The sequence below is a fragment of the Hyperolius riggenbachi genome, chromosome 10, assembly GCF_040937935.1.
Source record: "Hyperolius riggenbachi isolate aHypRig1 chromosome 10, aHypRig1.pri, whole genome shotgun sequence".
In the NCBI taxonomy this organism is placed as follows: domain Eukaryota; kingdom Metazoa; phylum Chordata; class Amphibia; order Anura; family Hyperoliidae; genus Hyperolius; species Hyperolius riggenbachi.
The window spans coordinates 213,066,125-213,084,636 of NC_090655.1; the positions used below are offsets into that span (position 1 = coordinate 213,066,125).

The window sequence follows — 18,512 nt, forward strand, 5'->3', positions numbered from 1 at the left end:
GCAGGACATGACGACACATTTGACGGAAAAACATGGAGCCTGCCATGAGCTGTCAGGAGCATCTATCTCTGCATATACTATATACAAATTCTGTGAAATCCAAACGTGGACAGTGAAATGCATATGTAATGTAAGTACAGCCAATCTTTAGCTACTGATATATGTGTTTATTTTCTCTGAGACCTTATACCTAACAGCTGCTCTTTAAAGTGAACCCTAGGTGAAAATAAACTGATGAGATAAGCAATTATATTTATCCTCCTACTCCTTAAAATGGCTGATGCGTATGAGAGAGGATAGCTCTGATTGGCTGGCGGGGGGAGGGAGGAGCATAGTAAAAATAAATAAAAAAAAAACACTAACATTTATAAAAAAAAAATAAAAAAAAAATACAAATAAATAAAAAAAAAAAAAACAAACATACCAGCAGCAATCAGAGCCCACCTACAGAAAGCTCTGTAGTTGGGCAGAAAAGGGAGGGGGGATATTAATTTGTGTGCTCAGTAGTATGGCTCTGCAGCCAGCTTTTAAAGCGGTATGGTCACCATAAAAATCAAATTTCAAAAGCAACTGGTCTGAGTGTATTAAGTGATAAAGATGCTAATCCTGCATTCAAAACTTGCAAAACTTTTTCTGCTGTTATGGTTTGTAATTATCACATACTTTAGGAGCACTGGCCCTAGTGCCAAAGAGTTGAATGCTGGGAGTTCTTTTTATCCATAATATATTCCTCCTCTTCCATTTATTTCCCTGCCTCAGAAACACCTTCCGATTACTTGTTTTTTACAAGCAAGGCTGAGGTGACTCAGTGATTGGATGTGTAAATAAAAAAAAGGCAGTGCAGTTGTTGGTATACACCTCAGTGGGAGTGTCTGAAGACTCTGGGAGGAGGGCAGCTAATTAATACACAATGAGCAAAAGAAGGGAGAGGGGGGAGGGGGAACAAGAGTCAGGGAGGATATGATGTCATCATTAGCTTGGCAAGATGGCCACTGCCTAGAATAGGATTTTCTACTTTTCCTTTATAAAATTCACAGGAATCATTATGTGGATAGCGCAATACATCTGGTATGTAAGTAGAAGTAGTATTTATCTACTTATATATGTGTTTTTTATTTCTAGGTTAGCATGGATGTCGCTTGTTCTTTAAAGCTTTTAAAGCTGCAGAGCACTAATTTGTAACAAATAGCCTGGTCACTAGGGGGCTGTAAGCCTATGGTCCTGAAGTGGTTTAAGAATGGGGTAAATGGAATATGTTGGCGCTTTATAAATAAAGAATAATCAGAATAATAATAAATAATATGACATTTTACATTTGTAGGTGAGAGTTGGAGGTTGTCTTGTGGTACTTATGTCTGCTCAACTATGAAAGAAGACTCTGCTGTAAGTAAACCAACTCTCCAGAAGGTTTTTTTTTTTAATTACATACTACAGGGCTACTCACACATGCTGATCTCCATAGGGATTTCTTCTTCCTTAATCTTCATAACTGTCTCTTCCTCAGCTTTGACATTTGACATCTGAGCCAGGGTGGTGTCCCTGGAGGCTGTGAATAAAGATAATGGTGTCACCCCCTGTGCTGAGACATATGAGACACACCAATGTGTGTATCAGGGAGACCTACAGTATGTACACGTTATGGATCATGGATACACAAAACTATGTTCTGTGATTGTTTCAGGTGGCATTATTCATGATCACTATATCACTGATAAAAGGACCCGTACACCTTAATTTGAAAATATACAAAGTGAACCTTCCCTTATGGGAAGTCCATAATAGAGTGTGCCATTGGGAGTGAGGGTGGGGTGTTAGGAATTACTTACCTATGGGGGCTGCTCCTCATTCATGGGTGTAACTTCAGTGGCCCAGGCACCCTAGAAGTATTGTGGTGGGCTCACCCCGCGTCATGACCAGTTACAAACCTTCCCCCCCATAGCCAGACCTCCCACCAGCCATACCTTGTGCAGAGTAAAAGCTCAGGGAGTGCATATTATATTTACCGTATTTCTCGGACTATAAGACACTCCTGACTATAAGACGCACCAAGGTTTAGAGGACAAAAACCAGGGGAAAAGATATATATATACGAAACCTGGTGCATCCATGCTGAAGGGGCATCTTGTGGATTATGCCCCCTTTGTACCTCATGCCCCCTTGAGATGGAAAGACAACAGATGAAGTAGCGAAGATGGAGTGATTATTAAAGTGAACTCGAGGTGAAAATAAACTGATAAGATAAACAATTATATTTATCCTCCTACTCCTAAAAATGACTTTTTAAAGTGCCCCAGGGTTTTGTTTTTTTTTAATATTTAAACATTTACAAAGTAGGTTGAATGTTTTACTGTCTCCTGACTCCCTCACTGGCCACACACTGTCTCCCCATTACTTCTAATAGGGGCTGATGTCTCCCGACTCCTCCATGGGGAACATACTCTCCCCATCACTTCTAATAGGTGCTGATGTCTCCTGTCTCCCTCACTGGCCACATACTGTCTCCCCATGACCTCTAATAGGGGTTGATGTCTGACTCCCCCACTGGGCACATATTGTCTCCACATTACTTCTAATAGAGGCTGATGTCTCCTGACTCTCCCACTGGTCACACACTGTCTCCCCATTACTTCTAATAGAGGCTGATGTCTCCTGTCTCCCTCACTGGCCACATACTGTCTCCCCATTACTTTTAATAGGGGCTGATGTCTCCTGACTCCCCCACTGGGCACATACTGTCTCTCCATTACTTCTAATAGGGAATGATGTCTCCTGACTCCCCCACTGGCCACATACTGTCTCCCCATTACTTCTAATAGGGGCTGATGTCTCCTCAGAATCAGAATCTATTTATTTCGCCAAGCAGGAGGGGACATGCCCGGAATTGTTTTTGGCACAATACAATACAGTACAGTACAGTGGCTCCGGAAGAGTGCATAGAAAGAGAAGGAAGGAAAGAGAGTGCATAGAAGGCAAAATCAGATTAACACAACATTGTAAAAAGACATCAGTCCCAGCGTGTCCCTACAATGTTAATAGTCAGTTAGTCTTGTGGGCTGGTTGGCTGTGCAGCCGTAGCGCTGCCGGCCTCGCCGCTCGTTGACGCTCGCTTTGATGGTAGGACGTGAAGAGAGTTTAGGAGATTGACTGCCGAGGGGAAGAACGAGTTCCTATGTCTCGTGGTTTTAGTGGAGATGGCTCGTAGTCTCCGTCCCAAGGGCAGAATGCTGAAGTAGCGGTGGCCAGGGTGTGAGGAGTCATTTGCAATCTTCAGTGCCCTGGTTTTTAGTCTTTTGCTGTGTAGTAGGGCAAGTGAGGGGAGGGGGCACCCAATGATCCTCTCTGCTGACCTGATGACCCTCTGTAGTTTGTCCCTATCATTGACAGTGGCGCCCGCATACCACACCAAGATGGAAGAGCAGAGGATCGACTCAATGGTGGCGGAGTAAAAGTTGGTTTGAATTTCTTGAGTCATACCGAACTTTCTCAGCTGGCGGAGGAAGAAGAGTCTCTGCTAAGCTTTACGTTGGGTGGCAGTGATGTTGGGCTTCCAGCTGAGGCCACTGGAGATGATAGTGCCTAGAAGCCGGGCGCAGGGCACTCTGGTTACCTCCTCGCCGTCAATGTAAATTGGGGGTGGGGTGGGAGCAGCCTTCCTGAAGTCGATTATTAACTCCACGGTCTTTGCGGTGTTAAGCACGAGCCTGTTCTCCTTGCTCCAATTGCAGATTCTCTCCACCTGCTGACGGTACTCCTGGACATCATCCTTGGTGACAAGGCCAATGATGGTGGTATCATCAGCAAACTTGATAACCTTGACAGAGTCTGCCTCGGACCTGCAGTTGTTCGTGTAGAGGGAGAACAGCAGTGGTGACAGTACGCAGCCTTGAGGAGCTCCTGTGTTCGTGGTCGCAGCTTGAGAGTGGATATCGCCCAGTCTGACGACTTGGGACCTGTTGGTAAGAAAGTCCGTGATCCAGAGTCGTAGATTCGGATGGACTCCAAGTGCAGCTAGGACCCGTTGGAGAATACGTGGACAGATGGTGTTAAAGGCCGAGCTGAAGTCCAGAAGTAGTATTCTAGCATAAGTGTCTGGATTATCAAGGTGGTCGTTGATGAGCTCTAGGCAGATATTGATCGCGTCATCAGTGGACCTGTTTGCTCTGTATGCAAAACTGAAATGGGTCTAGGAGTGGCGACGTGGAGAGCTTGAGGTGGGCCAGGACTGCGCGCTCCATGGTTTTCATGACGACGGATGTCAGGGCCACGGGCCTAAAGTTGTTCAGTTCGGTGACCCCCTGTTTCTTAGGCACAGGTATGATGGTGGACTTCTTGAAGCACGCCGGGACCTTGCCTTCCCCTAAGGACTTGGTGAAGATAGCAAAGAGGATAGGAGCAAGCTGCCTACAGCAGGTTTTCAGGCAAGCTGGAGATACTCCATCGGGGCCGGGGGCTTTCCTGGCATTTAAGGTTGATAGGAGGCGCAGGACATCGGCTTCGCTCATCACCGTGGGAGAGGGCAGTCTCAGGGCGGTGTTGGCAGGGCATGGAGGTGGGATAGCTGGTACCTGGTTCTCCTCCGGTTCTTCCTGTTTCTCAAACCTGCAGTAGAATCTGCTGAGTTCTTCTGCTAGTATCGGGCTGGGTGTTGCATGCTAGGTTTGGGGCTTGTAGTTTGTGGCGACCTTCAGCCCCTTCCATACCGCGCGAGAGTCGTTTGAGCGCAGGTTGAGTTTGATTTTCTCGGCATACTCCTTCTTGGCTGCTCCGAGCTCCCGCTTAAGGTCGTTTCTTGCCTTCCTATAGTCCTCCTGGTTGCCGGACTTGTGTGCAGCCTCCTTCTGCCTCCGCAGTTGCCGTAGCTTGTTGGTGAACCACGGCTTGTTATTCGGGTACACCTTGAAGGATTTCGTTGGTACACACGAGTCCTCGCAGAAACTGATGTATGAGGCAACGTTATCTGCCCATTCATCCAGGTCTGCCGCTTCCAGGGACTTCCAGTCGGTGCATTCGAAGCAGGCCTGAAGTTTCAGTTTGGCCTCATTTGACCACACCTTAGTAGACTTAATGATCGGTTTGGCTGATTCTAGGCGCCTCCTGTAGGTAGGGATAAGGTGGATGAGGCAGTGATCAGAGGAACCCAGGGCTGCCCATGGAGCCGCCTTGTATCCATCCTTCAGTGCCGTGTAGCAATGGTCTAGGATGTTCTGGCCCCTGGTGGGGCAAGCTCCATGCTGGTGATAGCGTGGCATCTCCTGGCGCAGGTTGGCTCTGTTGAAATCACCCACCACGATGAACAGGGAGTCCGGCAGGGACGTCTCCCACTGCGAGATGGTCTCGCTTAGGGTCAGTAGGGCTGATTTGACGTCGGCATCGGGGGGGATGTACACTCCAGCAAAGACATAAGAGGAAAACCCCCGTGGTGAGTAAGGCGGTCTGCAGTTAATTAGTAGTAGTTCCAGGTCCGGAGAACACTTCCTGTCGAGTATCGTCGAGGTGGGGCACCATGAGGAGCTGATGTAGAAGCAGATGCCACCGCCTCCTGACTCCCCCACTGGGCACATACTGTCTCTCCATTACTTCTAATAGGGGCTGATGTCTCCTGACTACCCCACTGGGCACATACTGTCTTCCAATTACTTCTAATAGGGACTGATATCTCCTGACTCCCAGACTGGCCACATACTGTCTCCCCATTACTTCTAATAGGGGCTGATGTCTGCTGACTCCCTCACTGGGCATATACTGTCTCCCCATTACTTCTAATAGGGGCTGATGTCTCCTGACTCCCCCACTGGGCACATACTGTCTCTCCATTACTTCTAATAGCGGCTGATATCTCCTGACTCCTCCGCTGGTCACATACTGTCTCCACATTACTTCTAATAGAGGCTGATGTCTCCTGAAACCCCCACTGAGCACGTACTGTCTCCCCATTACTTCTAATAGGGACTGATCGCTCCAGACTCTCCCACTGGCCACATACTGTCTCTCCATTACTTCTAATAGAGGCTGATGTCTCCTGTCTCCCTCACTGGGCATATACTGTCTCCCCATTACTTCTAATAGGGGCTGATGTCTCCTGAAACCCCCACTGGGCAAATACTGTCTCCCTATTGCTTCTAATAGGGACTGATCACTCCAGACTCTCCTACTGGGCATAACCTGATTCCCCATTATTTTCTAAAAGGTTCTAAAAGATCCTAACTCCTCCATGAAAAACACAATTGCCTCCTATTACTTTTAATAGGGAATGATATCTCATGGCTCTCCCTGCTGGGTATGCACCATCCTCACATCCCCTTATAGCCAAAATGAGGGAGGTTGTTGCTGCAGTAATTGGGAGAATGTGTCCTTACCTATGCTGATCTCTGGCAGAATCTTCTCTGCTACAGGTGCCTTGTTGTACATCTCTTCCTCATCCTCGACTTTAACTTCAATCAGATTGTTCTCCTATAGGGTAACAGAGAAGATTTATGAAATATTTAAGTGTCAGAAGTAAACACTGATCCATCTCAAAACAAGTGATTCGTACTGTGTTTTTAACCACTTCGCACCTACACCGGTGATTCCCTTTTGCAGTTGTGATGTTTTAAGCTACGTACACATGCTGGTCTTGAAGTTGGCTGTGTTCTCCCTGTTTTTCCGGCCATGGTAATATGCCCCATTGCACACAACCCCCCATACCCCCCGCCGTTGCTGGACTGGAGTCTGATGACTAGGCTGTGCAGCGTTGACTCTACTCTGTTGTCAAGGGGATCGTCCATTGATCTCCCAAAGATCCCCTTACATATGGGGCTTTAGCTATGTCCCTATTTAATCAGCAATAACGTTATCACTATAATACACATTAGTGATGTAAACATTATTATTTTGATAATAATATCCCCCCTTTTTTTTATCACTTTCCCTGGGGTCCAGTGTAGTTTATCCTGGGACCTAACGGGCCCCCACCCCTTCATATAATTCTTTCAGGTATTATAATGATCCACCTCCCCTTTATAGCTTTACGTGGTGGCTTAGTGGTCCCCCCTTCCATCACAGCTTAACCTGGTAATCTAGTGGCCCCCTCTTCCCCCTTATAGCTAGACCTCACCCACCCTCCCCTTCATATACTGTGCTGTCCATAATTATTCATACCCCTGGCAAAGTTACTTTTATTCAAGCAGCAAGTATTTTTTTGACGGGAAATGACATAGGAGTCTCCCAAAAGCTAATAAGACGATGCACAAGAATTATTATTGTGTAAAAAAAAACATTTCTCAGCTTTTATTTGCATTTGAGCAAAAAGTGTAGTCTAGAGTGGCGTTTCCCGACATTATTACAGCATGTACCCCATTATCAGGGCTGGTGTTTGCCTAGTATTCCCTATTGTGAATGATGTCATATCAGATACCACTTGCTGTATATGTATTTAAGAGTGCTCCATAAATAAACATTTTTCAAACAGTCCCTATTGTTATAATTGATCAGAAATACTTATTCAGGTCTATTTATATGTGATTAATCATTATTTCTAGTCCTTAAACTTACTGTAGTAGATAGACTATAACAAGTTCAACTACCTCTTGAATCTAACCCAATTACCTTTAGGTGTACTATGTGTTGAGAACCTAGGGTCTAGAGTCCTCCTCCCTGCTTATAGTGGTCTCTGGTTGTCTAATGGTTCCCCATAGTGATCCCTGGCAGTCTAGTGGTCACCCCTCCCCACTTATAGTGGTCCCAGGTGGTCTAGCCCTAACCCCCCCCCCCCCCCAAGGCATTCCCTGGTAGTAAAGTGGTGTCCTCAACCCCCTCCCTTGCTGAGATTGGCAGCAGGAAGCATTGTTGGGTAAGTATGTTTCTTCCTCGGTTCCCATGGTGGTTGTAACGCTCTCCTCGGTTATACTGAAGACGGCCTCTTGTATCATGTGTACTGTGTCCCTGCTTGATGACTTCAAGGTGGAACCAGGTATATGAAAGTACAGGAGGCTGGCTACAATGCGAGGGGAGACGATCGCTGCAGGAGAGGTGTGATACATAAGAGCATTGCTTAAAGAGGAGCTGTTAGGTATAAGGTCTCAGAGAAAATAAACACATATATCAGTAGCTAAAGATTGGCTGTACTTACATTACATATGCATTTCACTGTCCGCGTTTGGATTTCACAGAATTTTTATATAGTATATGCAGAGATTGATGCTCCTGACAGCTCATGGCAGGCTCCATGTTTTTCTGTCAAATGTGTCGTCATGTCCTGCCTGCTTCCTGATCACAGATAAGCTCCTACTTGAACAACACAGTGTGCAGTGAATATTAATGAGCCATGTGGCTAGGAACAATAGCTGACTCCTGCAGTGTACTCTGCCGCGGAGATTTATCAGTGCTACGCGCTGGACTGATTAGAAGCTCCTGTAACGTCTCATTAGCAGCCGAGGGGAGGGCCCCAGAATGCTTTGCAGTTTAGTATGCGGCTTGCGTCCTTATGGGTCTATAACAGCCTTTAAGATAAGCACACATCAAAGGTAACTGAGATTTTTATCTTCACTAATGGCTTTTGGGCTTTCTTCTAAACTGTTTAACACAGGAGAATATAGGTTTAAATTAGCTTCTGCAGCCTGACAGTTACTCTTTAAAGAGACTCTGTAACACATTTTTCAGTCTTATTTCTTCTATCCTATAAGTTCCTATGCCTGTTCTAATGTGCTCTGGCTTACTGCAGCTTTTCCTGATTGCACTGTCTCTGTACTAAATCTTATCTACTTTCCTCTGTCGTGTCTGTCGGGCTAAAGCTTGAGTGTGTGGAATGTGCAGGGCTGCTTGTGATTGGTTAGAAGCGATACACACCCTCTGCAGGCCCCCTGCACACTCTGTATGACTCACACACTCTGTTTATGTGAGCCTATTACAAGCTGGTTAGTTTGTGTGTAAACACTGCCTAAAACTGTTAATTACAAGCCAGGATTGCAGCAGGGAGTGGCAGAAACAGCACAGAGGGGCACAGGAGAAAATAAGGAATAGAATGGTATGCTTTTTAGTGTAAGAATATTAGAGTACAGATTCTCTTTAAAGCTACTGCTGATCTCTGGGGGAGGGGAGGGTGGATTAAACACTCTGGTCAGTGCCCTTAAAATTCACTTCAGGTTTCATACATATCCATGTAGAGGTAAGGCACTATATCATGGAGCCTTCCCGGTCCGTCTTGTCATGCGCCATCTCGATCTTCTAGGTCTTTGGTTCTCCTTGGGCAGTTTCCAGAACCACTTGCCTCCTCCAAGTCATTCTCCAGGGCTGCCTGAGGAATGCTGAAGAGCTATTTGACCTAGCAGATTGAATGGTTTTAACCGGGGCCGGCTGAGGAATGATGCAGAGGCTCTATGGTATCCAGAGCTTTCCCTCTACATAGGTATGCATGAAATATGAACTGAGTACTTCACTAAAGATTCCCTGTAATGTTGCCATGGGTGACGCTAGCTTTTCTGCCAAAGCAGGTAGCAGATCGGATGTGAATATATTGTAGTGCCAGCAACAACAAAATGCAGATCAAAATACTGTTTTTGTTGCTCACAATAGCCATATCATCATCTCACCAAAACTCAGCTAAAACTAAGGGTGGAGTATCCTCAATTCTCCTCAGTTATCCCTATCTGATCACAACGACCAGTTTATAAATTAACCGTTTGGAACGATTTGTGACAGTATCAGAGAAAGAAAGAAACAGAATTATTCAAGGCTTTAATAGGTTGGAGGTGGTGCCCCAGGGGGTAAGCTGTATGAAACAATAAGTGGTCTCAACTCACTTGAGGAATAGAATTTTAAAGATTTATTTGACTCAAATGATGATGCATTTCACAGGCCTTAAAGAGAGTCTGAAGCGAGAATAGATCTTGCTTCAGACCTCATATATAGCAGGGGCATGTGTGCCCCTGCTAAAACGCCGCTATCCCGCGGCTTAACGGGGGTCCCTGTCCCCCCAAATCCCCTCCGTAATGCGGGGGAGCGTTTCCGCATTGGGGCAGGGCTAACCGCCGCAGCCCTGCCCCACGTGCGTCTGTCAGACGCGTATCTCCGCCTCTTCCCCGCCCCTCTCAGTCTTCCTTCACTGAGAGGGGCGGGGGAGAGGCGGCGATACGCCGTTAGCCCTGCCTCCAGGAAGAGAAATGTAGCGACCAAGTCTGCGACCAACTTTTGCGGGGGGTGGGTTGGGGGTGAAGGGACCCCCGTTAAGCCGCGGGATAGCGGCGTTTTAGCAGGGGCACACATGCCCCTGCTATATACGAGAGCTGAAGCGAGATTTAGTCTCGCTTCAGTGTCTCTTTAAAGGAATACTATCGATTCACATATTTTTTTCAATTGACACAGGAATTGTTTGGGAAGTGCTGCTAAGTACTGGTGTATACATTTTAGTAGCAACTTCTTTGTTTACTGTTATTAAAATACTTTCAAACTTTACTGATGCCAAAACTGACGGCTGACTGAGCCATGAGGAGAGGGGAAATTCCCCTCACACTTGATCAGTTAACTCTATGTGTAGCTCTGTGTGTGACAGAGAAGAGAGCTCTCAACAGCTGCAGCTCCTGTGTCCTGTGTTTCTGACTGACATGTCTGAAGAGAGCAGAGGATATGTAACTAATTGTCACAGCTTTTCATACTGTTTTTGCTTTCAGAGTTTGATATGTTTGATATTTGCTTTCTGTAGTCTGAAATGCAACTCTGGCTGTGCATTTAAGCAGACACCCCTTCTGCAATTGATTTGTCCCAATATAGCTAAATCCTACCCTCAATAAATTACAGTTTTTGCCTCTGATATTTAACATGAAAAGTAGGAAAATGTTTACACAGCTACTTAGATATTATTTGCACACTGTCATTTTAGAACACTTGGGTATCGATAGTATTCCTTTAAACAGACATTAAACAAATGACAGCGCTCATAGGCTGCAACTGAATTGTAGACCAACAGAGGCATGCAGAGCCCCATAGGGCTAAATACATGCCTTGAATGCAAATCAGATGCAAATCATGTATTTAGCCCTGTGGAGCTCTGCATGCCTCTATTGGTCTACAATTCAGTTGCAGCCTATGAGCGCTGTCATTTGTTTGATGTCTGTTTGAGAAATGTGTATACCATTTTATGACTAGCAGCACTAGGAAAAAATCGTGTTTTTATCGTTAGACTAGTGGTAGGTCTTCCCCGAGAGGACCCGTCACCGCCGTGGGGAAGTCGAGTAGGGAATAATTTGTGCACATATTAATTATCCTGAAGCTAACGTCCTCCGTTGCTGTACCTGTTTTGAATGCATGTTGTGTATTGTAGTCCACAATTGTGGAGCTCTGCACATCTATTGCAGGTAGTCAATTCGGGTGCAGCCTCTGTTTGGAAGCGCTGCCAATGTCTCCTGCTGTACAAAATTTCACAGGCCTTACCTGCTTCTTCAGAACAGTATAACAGTTTCTTTTCTGAGAAACACACTGGACTAAAAGCACCTCTATTAGAATATCGGGCTCCTTCTTGGTCTCCCTGTATGTCCTCCTTTGTCCCCTTCTGTCCTCCTTGGCACCCCTGTCTCCCTTTGTCCTCTTTTTGCCTTCCTCTGCCCCCCATGAGTCCTCCTTTGTCCCCATGCATTGCACAACCCCCTCATGTCTCCTCCGCACCCCGTGTGTAAATACAATTAGCAGCAGCGCGGCTCACCTAATCCACAATTCTAGCGAGGGACACCTCTCTTCTCCTGCATGGCTCCCGCTAGTGATGGCTTCTGCTGATGACGCGAACTATTCCTTTCTATTCCCCCTGCCCATCTGCCTACACTCAGACTGTTCCTTCTCTGAGCATGACAAAGACTCTGAACCCTCAGCCCACTCCTACACATACAAATTCCACAGCAGAGCAAACTCACTGCGTCAGCAGCTGGGGCAACTCAGCTAAAGAGACTGCCAATGCATCTGCTGCTATCTTGACACACGAGGAGGAGGAGGAGGGGGGGTAGTGAAAGAGGGCAGAACTTCCTGCTGCAAAACATTTGGGGAGCTGTACTTCTGATGCTACTGTGAGCTTTAGTGTTGCCGAATGCGTGTGTGGGCTGATTCTGACCCGATCCCTGGCAAGGGCGCACAGAGCTGAATTTGGAGCCTTCTCACTGAGGGGGATTCTGGGCACCAGTTATCCCCCTCAGCCCACACCACTGACTTACCAAGAAATAAGGAATCCTTTGAACCCTCCAGAGGCTTTCCCCATTCCTCAGTTTCAGCTCTGGGAACCTTGAAATTCCATAGAGCTCGCTTGCACTGCAAAATTGTAGACAGCTCATTGACACTCAGGCTTGGCTCTATCTGCCAAGTCCAAGCAGCGGTTCTGTGCTAGTCCGTAGGTGTGAGCTACCGGTGCCAGTGCAGGTGAGCTTCGTCGATAAGCTCTTGTTGACAGGCTAGTGGGGTTCTCAGCACTGGAACGTCGAGATGGAGGGTGATGGGGGAAGGGGCTTCCTTCTCCCAAGGTAAGTACCCAAATTAGGGTCCTTTTTTTCTCTTTTAGGTTTACTTTAAAGATCGGGGAACCAGCAAAGTCTGAGCACACATAGAACACTTTTGTGGATGTGTATCATGGCTCAAACAAAGGAGTTGTCTCAGAACATCACAAAAAAGTTGAATAAAATCTTGAAAAAGGTTTCAAGACCATCTATAAAGGTTGTGGACAATATAAAATGACCAAAAACTTTAAAGGGTTCACTTTCAAGAATCACTGTAAATTTGTAATCATTGCAGTTTCATAGCAAAAGTGGAATTTTTTCTTAACTACTTGAGGACCCACCCTTTACCCCCCCTTAAGGACCAGCACTGTTTTAGCTGATCTGTGCTGGGTGGGCTGTGCAGCCCCCAGCACAGATCAGGGTGCAGGCAGAGCGACCAGATCGCCCCCCTTTTTTCCCCATTAGGGGGATGATGTGCTGGGGGGGTCTGATCGCTCCTGCCTGCTGGGTGTTGCGGGGGGGGGGCACCTCAAAGCCCCCCTCCGCGGCGAAATTCCTCCCCTCCCTCTCCTACCTGTCCACCCCCGGTGATCCGCGCTGCACAGGGCGCTATCCGTCCTGTGCAGCCAGTGACAGGCTGTCCCCTGTCACATGGCAGCGATCCCCGGCTGCTGATTGGCCGGGGATCGCCGATCTGCCTTACGGCGCTGCTGCGCAGCAGCGCCGTACAATGTAAACAAAGCGGATTATTTCCGCTTGTGTTTACATTTAGCCTGCGAGCCGCGATCGGCGGCCCGCAGGCTATTCACGGAGCCCCCCGCCGTGAATTGACAGGAAGCAGCCGCTCGCGCGAGCGGCTGCTTCCTGATTAATTAGCCTGCAGCCGACGACGCAGAACTGCGTCGCTGGTCCTGCAGCTGCCACTTTGCCGACGCACGGTATAAGCGTGCGGTCGGCAAGTGGTTAATATGCCCACTATGTGGCAGGTTACATAGTATCTGTGAACATTGCTTTTGCCTACCTGACAATCCTGGAAGATGGTGTGATCTTCCTGTGTATAATCCTGTGAGACGGTGTGATCTTTCTGTGTACAATCCTGTGAGACGATGTGATCTTCCTGTGTACAATCCTGTGAGACGATGTGATCTTCCTGTGTACAATCCTGTGAGACGGTGTGATCTTCCTGTGTATAATCCTGTGAGACGGTGTGATCTTTCTGTGTACAATCCTGTGAGACGATGTGATCTTCCTGTGTACAATCCTGGGAGACGGTGTGATCTTCGTGTGTACAATCCTGGGAGACGGTGTGAGCTTCCTGTATACAATCCTGTGAGACGGTGTGAGCTTCCTGTATACAATCCTGGGAGACGGTGTGAGCTTCCTGTGTACAATCCTGTGAAACGGTGTGATCTTCCTGTGTACAATCCTGTGAGACGGTGTGATCTTCCTGTGTACAATCCTGGGAGACGGTGTGATCTTCCTGTGTACAATTCTGTAAGATGGTGTGATCTTCCTGTATACAATTCTGTAAGATAGTGTGATCTTCCTGTTTACAATCCTGGGAATATAGAGGACCTGTACACCACTCTAGTGAGTTACTGTTGCTGGTTCGATCAACGTCATAATGGTGAGGAATGGTTTGCTCTTCCTGCGTGGAATCCCAGGAATAAAGAGGTCCTGTACATCTCTGCTGTTGGGTCCATCTGTAATAAACATAGAAAGTTAAAGAGGAACTTTACTGAATGTAACTTAATGGTTAAAACTGCTTATATCTTACAGTACTTATTTAGATATTATTTAGTGAATGTTTGCCCACTGTAAATTCTTTCCTCTCCCAGCATTACCTTCTGAAAGCAAACCTGTGATTATAGAGGGAAGCCTCTGGATATTTCACAGGCTTCTCTGATCTTCCCCCACCCCAACCATTGCTCGCCGTGTACCCCTTCTTCACAGCTGCAGTCCTTTCTGTATATGAGTGCAGGCACAATGATTGCCTGAGCCTGGACAGTAGCTGGAGCACTTGCACATTGTTGTTGGATATTTTCAAAGGGTCCTAGTGCCAAAACAGAGGGGACTATCCCTCTAATGAAATATCTAGTTATTTTGGGGGGTTTTTCAGTTCAGGTACACTTCAAAGTGCATTAAGCAAGGATTCTTTATTTAAAAACATAAAAAAAACTCCCCATAAGGGAGGTTTGTAATAGTGTGTGCCACTGGGGGTCGGAGGGAGCACCATTACTTTCCTATGGGGTGCTGCTCCTCTGGCCCGTTCTTTTCTCAGGGCCGTTTCCACTATTGCGTTGCGGAATCGCCGGCGAATCACCGCAGGCGAAATCGCATGCGGGTGCGATTCCGCATGCGTTTTTTGCCGCGATTTCGCATGCGATTTCGCATAGGTTAGGGTAATGCGATTTTAACCATGTCACTGCCTGTGTGAATTAACATGGGTACCTATGCGAAATCGCATGCGAAATCGCGGCAAAAAACGCATGGGGAAAACGCATGCGATTTCCCTATTAAATACATTGTGTGCGATTCGCCTGCATTCCACACGCAGGCGAATTCTGAGGGCCCTACCCTGCAGATTTTTTCTGCACAGAAAAACGTGCAGGAAAACGCACAAGTGGAAACAGTCCCATCCACTTGTACTAGCTGTGCGAATCCACATGCGGGCAACGCATGCGGATTCGCGATAGTGGAAACGGGCCCTTAAGCTCACCCTATCTTTTGCCAGCATTTGTCATTCCCGGCAGGGGTCGTGCGTGTACACGGTGATGCATGCTGGGATATGTAGCTTAGGAGATGCAAGTACAGTGCTAACTATCTTTCGGCGTGCATTGTGACGTGTGCGGAGGTTCGTTTTTTTTTAAAGTAAAAACATGCTGCTCACTGCACTTTAAAGAAGACCTGAAGCGTGCTCAGGCATAAACGGGAAGTATTTTCCATTCCAACCATTATGGGCGTTTTGCCTAAAATCTTGCCAAACCAGCCCCCTGCTTTGGGGCAACTATGCAAGAGCGGAGGCCTTTCAGATTCTGAATTCCAAATGAAAGGAAGCCTTTAAACTTGTGGGCTAGGGCAGGGGTGGTTAATTCACCCTTGTCACTGCTTATAGCCACAGCACCTCATGACACGTTCTGTCACTCGAATACTTCCTCTTTCAAACCCAGAAGGAGGAAGTACGGGTGTGATGTGGAGCATGACCTGGAGCACAGCTGCTATAGGCGGCGACAAGGGTGAGCTAGTACCCCCCTACCCCCAATACAGCCCCCCCCCCTTAAGGTGTCCTAGTGTGCTCAGTTGATAAAAACTGCCCACAAAAAACTGCCCAAACGAATGGACCAACTTTGTCGATTGAGCAGGATGGAAGATAGTGGTTGATCTACAGGAATCGGCTAGTAGTCACATGATTTTGATCGACAAAGAAACTACTTTTGGTTTCAGGGCACAGAGGCGCGACATTAATCAGACTGCATGTGAAGGAGAATCGTATAGGATCTCGCTTGTAGTGTGTGGGCTACTGGTCGTTTGACTTTCAATCAACCACACCAAAGTCAATCACCCAATAAAATCACTTTGTCGATTGAAGCAAAATTGCTAGATGTATAGCTACTTTTACGTGCAGTCTGTCGCACAGCTTCTAGGGTTGTCTGTTGATCACTAACTGAAGCTGATGAGGTTGAGCAAACATTATAGAAATGCAGAGAAGAGACACTGTAAGGCAGAGATCACACTTGAAAATGCAAACGAAAATGCATGCAGTGCTTCCCTATGGAGATTCGCAATGCACGTTATTCTGCTGTGGGAGGATAAAATACCAGTACGGTTGCTTTTTTCACATACCGCAGGCAATTCCTATTGCCAACAGTCAGTTGCTTTCGGTCAAGTGTGCCGAAACAGCAAAGAACTGTTAGCAGAAAACCGCGGCTGTTTTCCGCAGATTCAAGTGTGATCTCTGTGTAAGGGCCAGTTCACACTTAAACGGATGTAGAAAGGAAACGTTAAGTGCATCTGTGAGGCAGAGGTGTATCGTTTTGTCCATTCTGCATCCGCATGCAACAAATACAATTGACTGTTCAACGTATCCGCATGCGGCTATCACATCCGACCGTATACATTGCCGCTCATCTGTCCTGCCACCACCGCTCGTCCCTTCAACAGCCCGAAGGCCAGCAGAAGCATGCGGCTCTCCATAGGCTGCAGCAGGCCAACAAGGAGAATTTTCATTTGTCCAACATGAACCAATGAGAATTCTCAATTGCTGAGGATTCCCATTGGTCTTTTGCATCCCAATGGAGATCCCGGGGCCACCGAGCTGTTTTGAAGGGATCGAGCGGAGGCTATGGGACACACAACTATGATGTCACGGTGGTGATGCAATGCAGACAATAGCCTTGTGAGAACAAACAGTGTCCATTCTCATAGGCTTTAATTGGTCACATTTTCCCGTCCGGTCAAATGTGCCAAGTTGGGACTCTGCGTTCTGCGGCCCACGGATCCGTGTACGATCCGTGTTTTGTACAAGTGGAAGCAGATTCTATTTTTAACATAGGGCTCACTTCCTGCGTTTAAAGGAACATTATCGATTAACATGTTTTTTTCAATTGTGATAGGACATGTTTGGGAAGTGCTGCTAATTACTGGTGTTTACATTTGAATTTTTATCTCTTTGTTTACTGTTATCTAATTCCTTTCACACTTTCTAACAGCAAATCTGATGGCAGAGTGAACCATAAGAGGAGGGGGAATTACCTCACACTTCATCTGTTAATCCTGTGTGTGTGAGAGAAAGCTCTGACTGAGCTCTCTGCAGAGAGCAGAGGAAATGTATCTTATGTGACACCTGACAGGATTTTCATATTACACTGTTATTAGCATGTCAGACTGCAGAGATTTATACCTTTGCAAATGAGACATTCATTTTAGAACACTTGGTTTGATAGTGTTCCCTTAAGCAAAGCTTTAAAAAGTTATCACACTGATACGTTTTTAAAGGGAACCAGAGATGCCAGGAAAAAGATTTTATACATACCTGGGGCTTCCTCCAGCCCCATACGCACGGATCGCTCCCACGCCGCCGTCCTTCGCTTTCTGTATCAGCCAGTTCCGGGTCCCGTAGTTTCGGCCAGTCGGCGTCAGCACGCGGCCAATTGTCCGCAGCACAGGGGCTCCCAGCATACCATTACGCGTGCGGCTGCATACTGCACAAATACTGCGCAGCCGCACGCGTAAGGGTATGCTGGGAGCCCCTGTGATGTGGACAATTGGCCGCATCCGCGGGAAGTGACGGGACCCGGTACCGGCAGATCCAGGAAGCGGAGGATGGCCGCGTGGGAGCGATCCAGGCTTATGGGGCTGGAAGAAGCCCCAGGTATGTATGAAATCTTTTTTTCTTTTTCGATGTCCGGCGTCTCTGGTTCCCTTTAAAGCAAGTGCGAACCAGCTCTAAGAGTTTTCTATTTCCACCGCAGTCCCCAGCCCTGCTGTAATCTATACTGGGAGAAGGGAATTTTTACACATGCTATGCTGCACGGGGCGCGTAGCGGTAATTTGGGGCTCTTGCGGCTGCCAGACCCCAAATTACATCTCCCTCCGAGTTGCGACATCTCGGAGGGGGAATAGAATTTAACGCTGCCTCGGAGTTTAGCGGCAGCGGTGAGAGCCGTCATTCGGCTCTCAACGTGCCGAACTGAGCGGCGCTGATATAATATGCACCCAAGAAAGTAGGCTAACCATAGGGGTAAAAAAAGAGTGTGTGTACGAGGGGGTTATTGAATGTTATCCCAGACTGTAATTCCACTCTGGGCAAAGCTGCTCTAAAATCCAAGAATCCCGAATACTGCTTTCTCCTTAAAAGGAAATGGAAGTATGCTCTTACCGAGTGTTGTGAGGGGCATCTGGCTCTCCATCTTGACATTCTTCCAGTGATCTTTCTGTCCGTTTAGTCATGCCAATACAGGTATCAGATTGGAATTCAGGTGAGTTAGTAACGCTCTGCTGTCCTAAAGAAAGAAAATAAGAAAAAAAAATTTCTGTCTATGATGTATAGCAGAACCCACATCATTT

The 18,512-nt window shown here is 46.9% G+C and overlaps 1 protein-coding gene across 2 annotated transcripts in view; it reads right to left on the reverse strand.

Moving 5' to 3' along the window:
- The window catches only part of LOC137534379 (zinc finger protein 585A-like), a 178,093-nt gene that overhangs the window by 157,866 nt on the left and 1,715 nt on the right, over positions 1-18,512 (reverse strand). For both annotated transcript variants that reach the window (XM_068255861.1, XM_068255860.1), the window contains exons 2-5: positions 18,325-18,448; positions 13,468-14,149; positions 6,357-6,450; positions 1,445-1,546 (exon numbers count right to left, since the gene is read on the reverse strand). In XM_068255861.1, coding sequence (XP_068111962.1) covers positions 1,445-1,546; positions 6,357-6,450; positions 13,468-14,149; positions 18,325-18,395 — 949 coding nt within the window. In that variant the 5' untranslated portion in view covers positions 18,396-18,448. The remainder of the gene's footprint in view (positions 1-1,444; positions 1,547-6,356; positions 6,451-13,467; positions 14,150-18,324; positions 18,449-18,512) is intronic.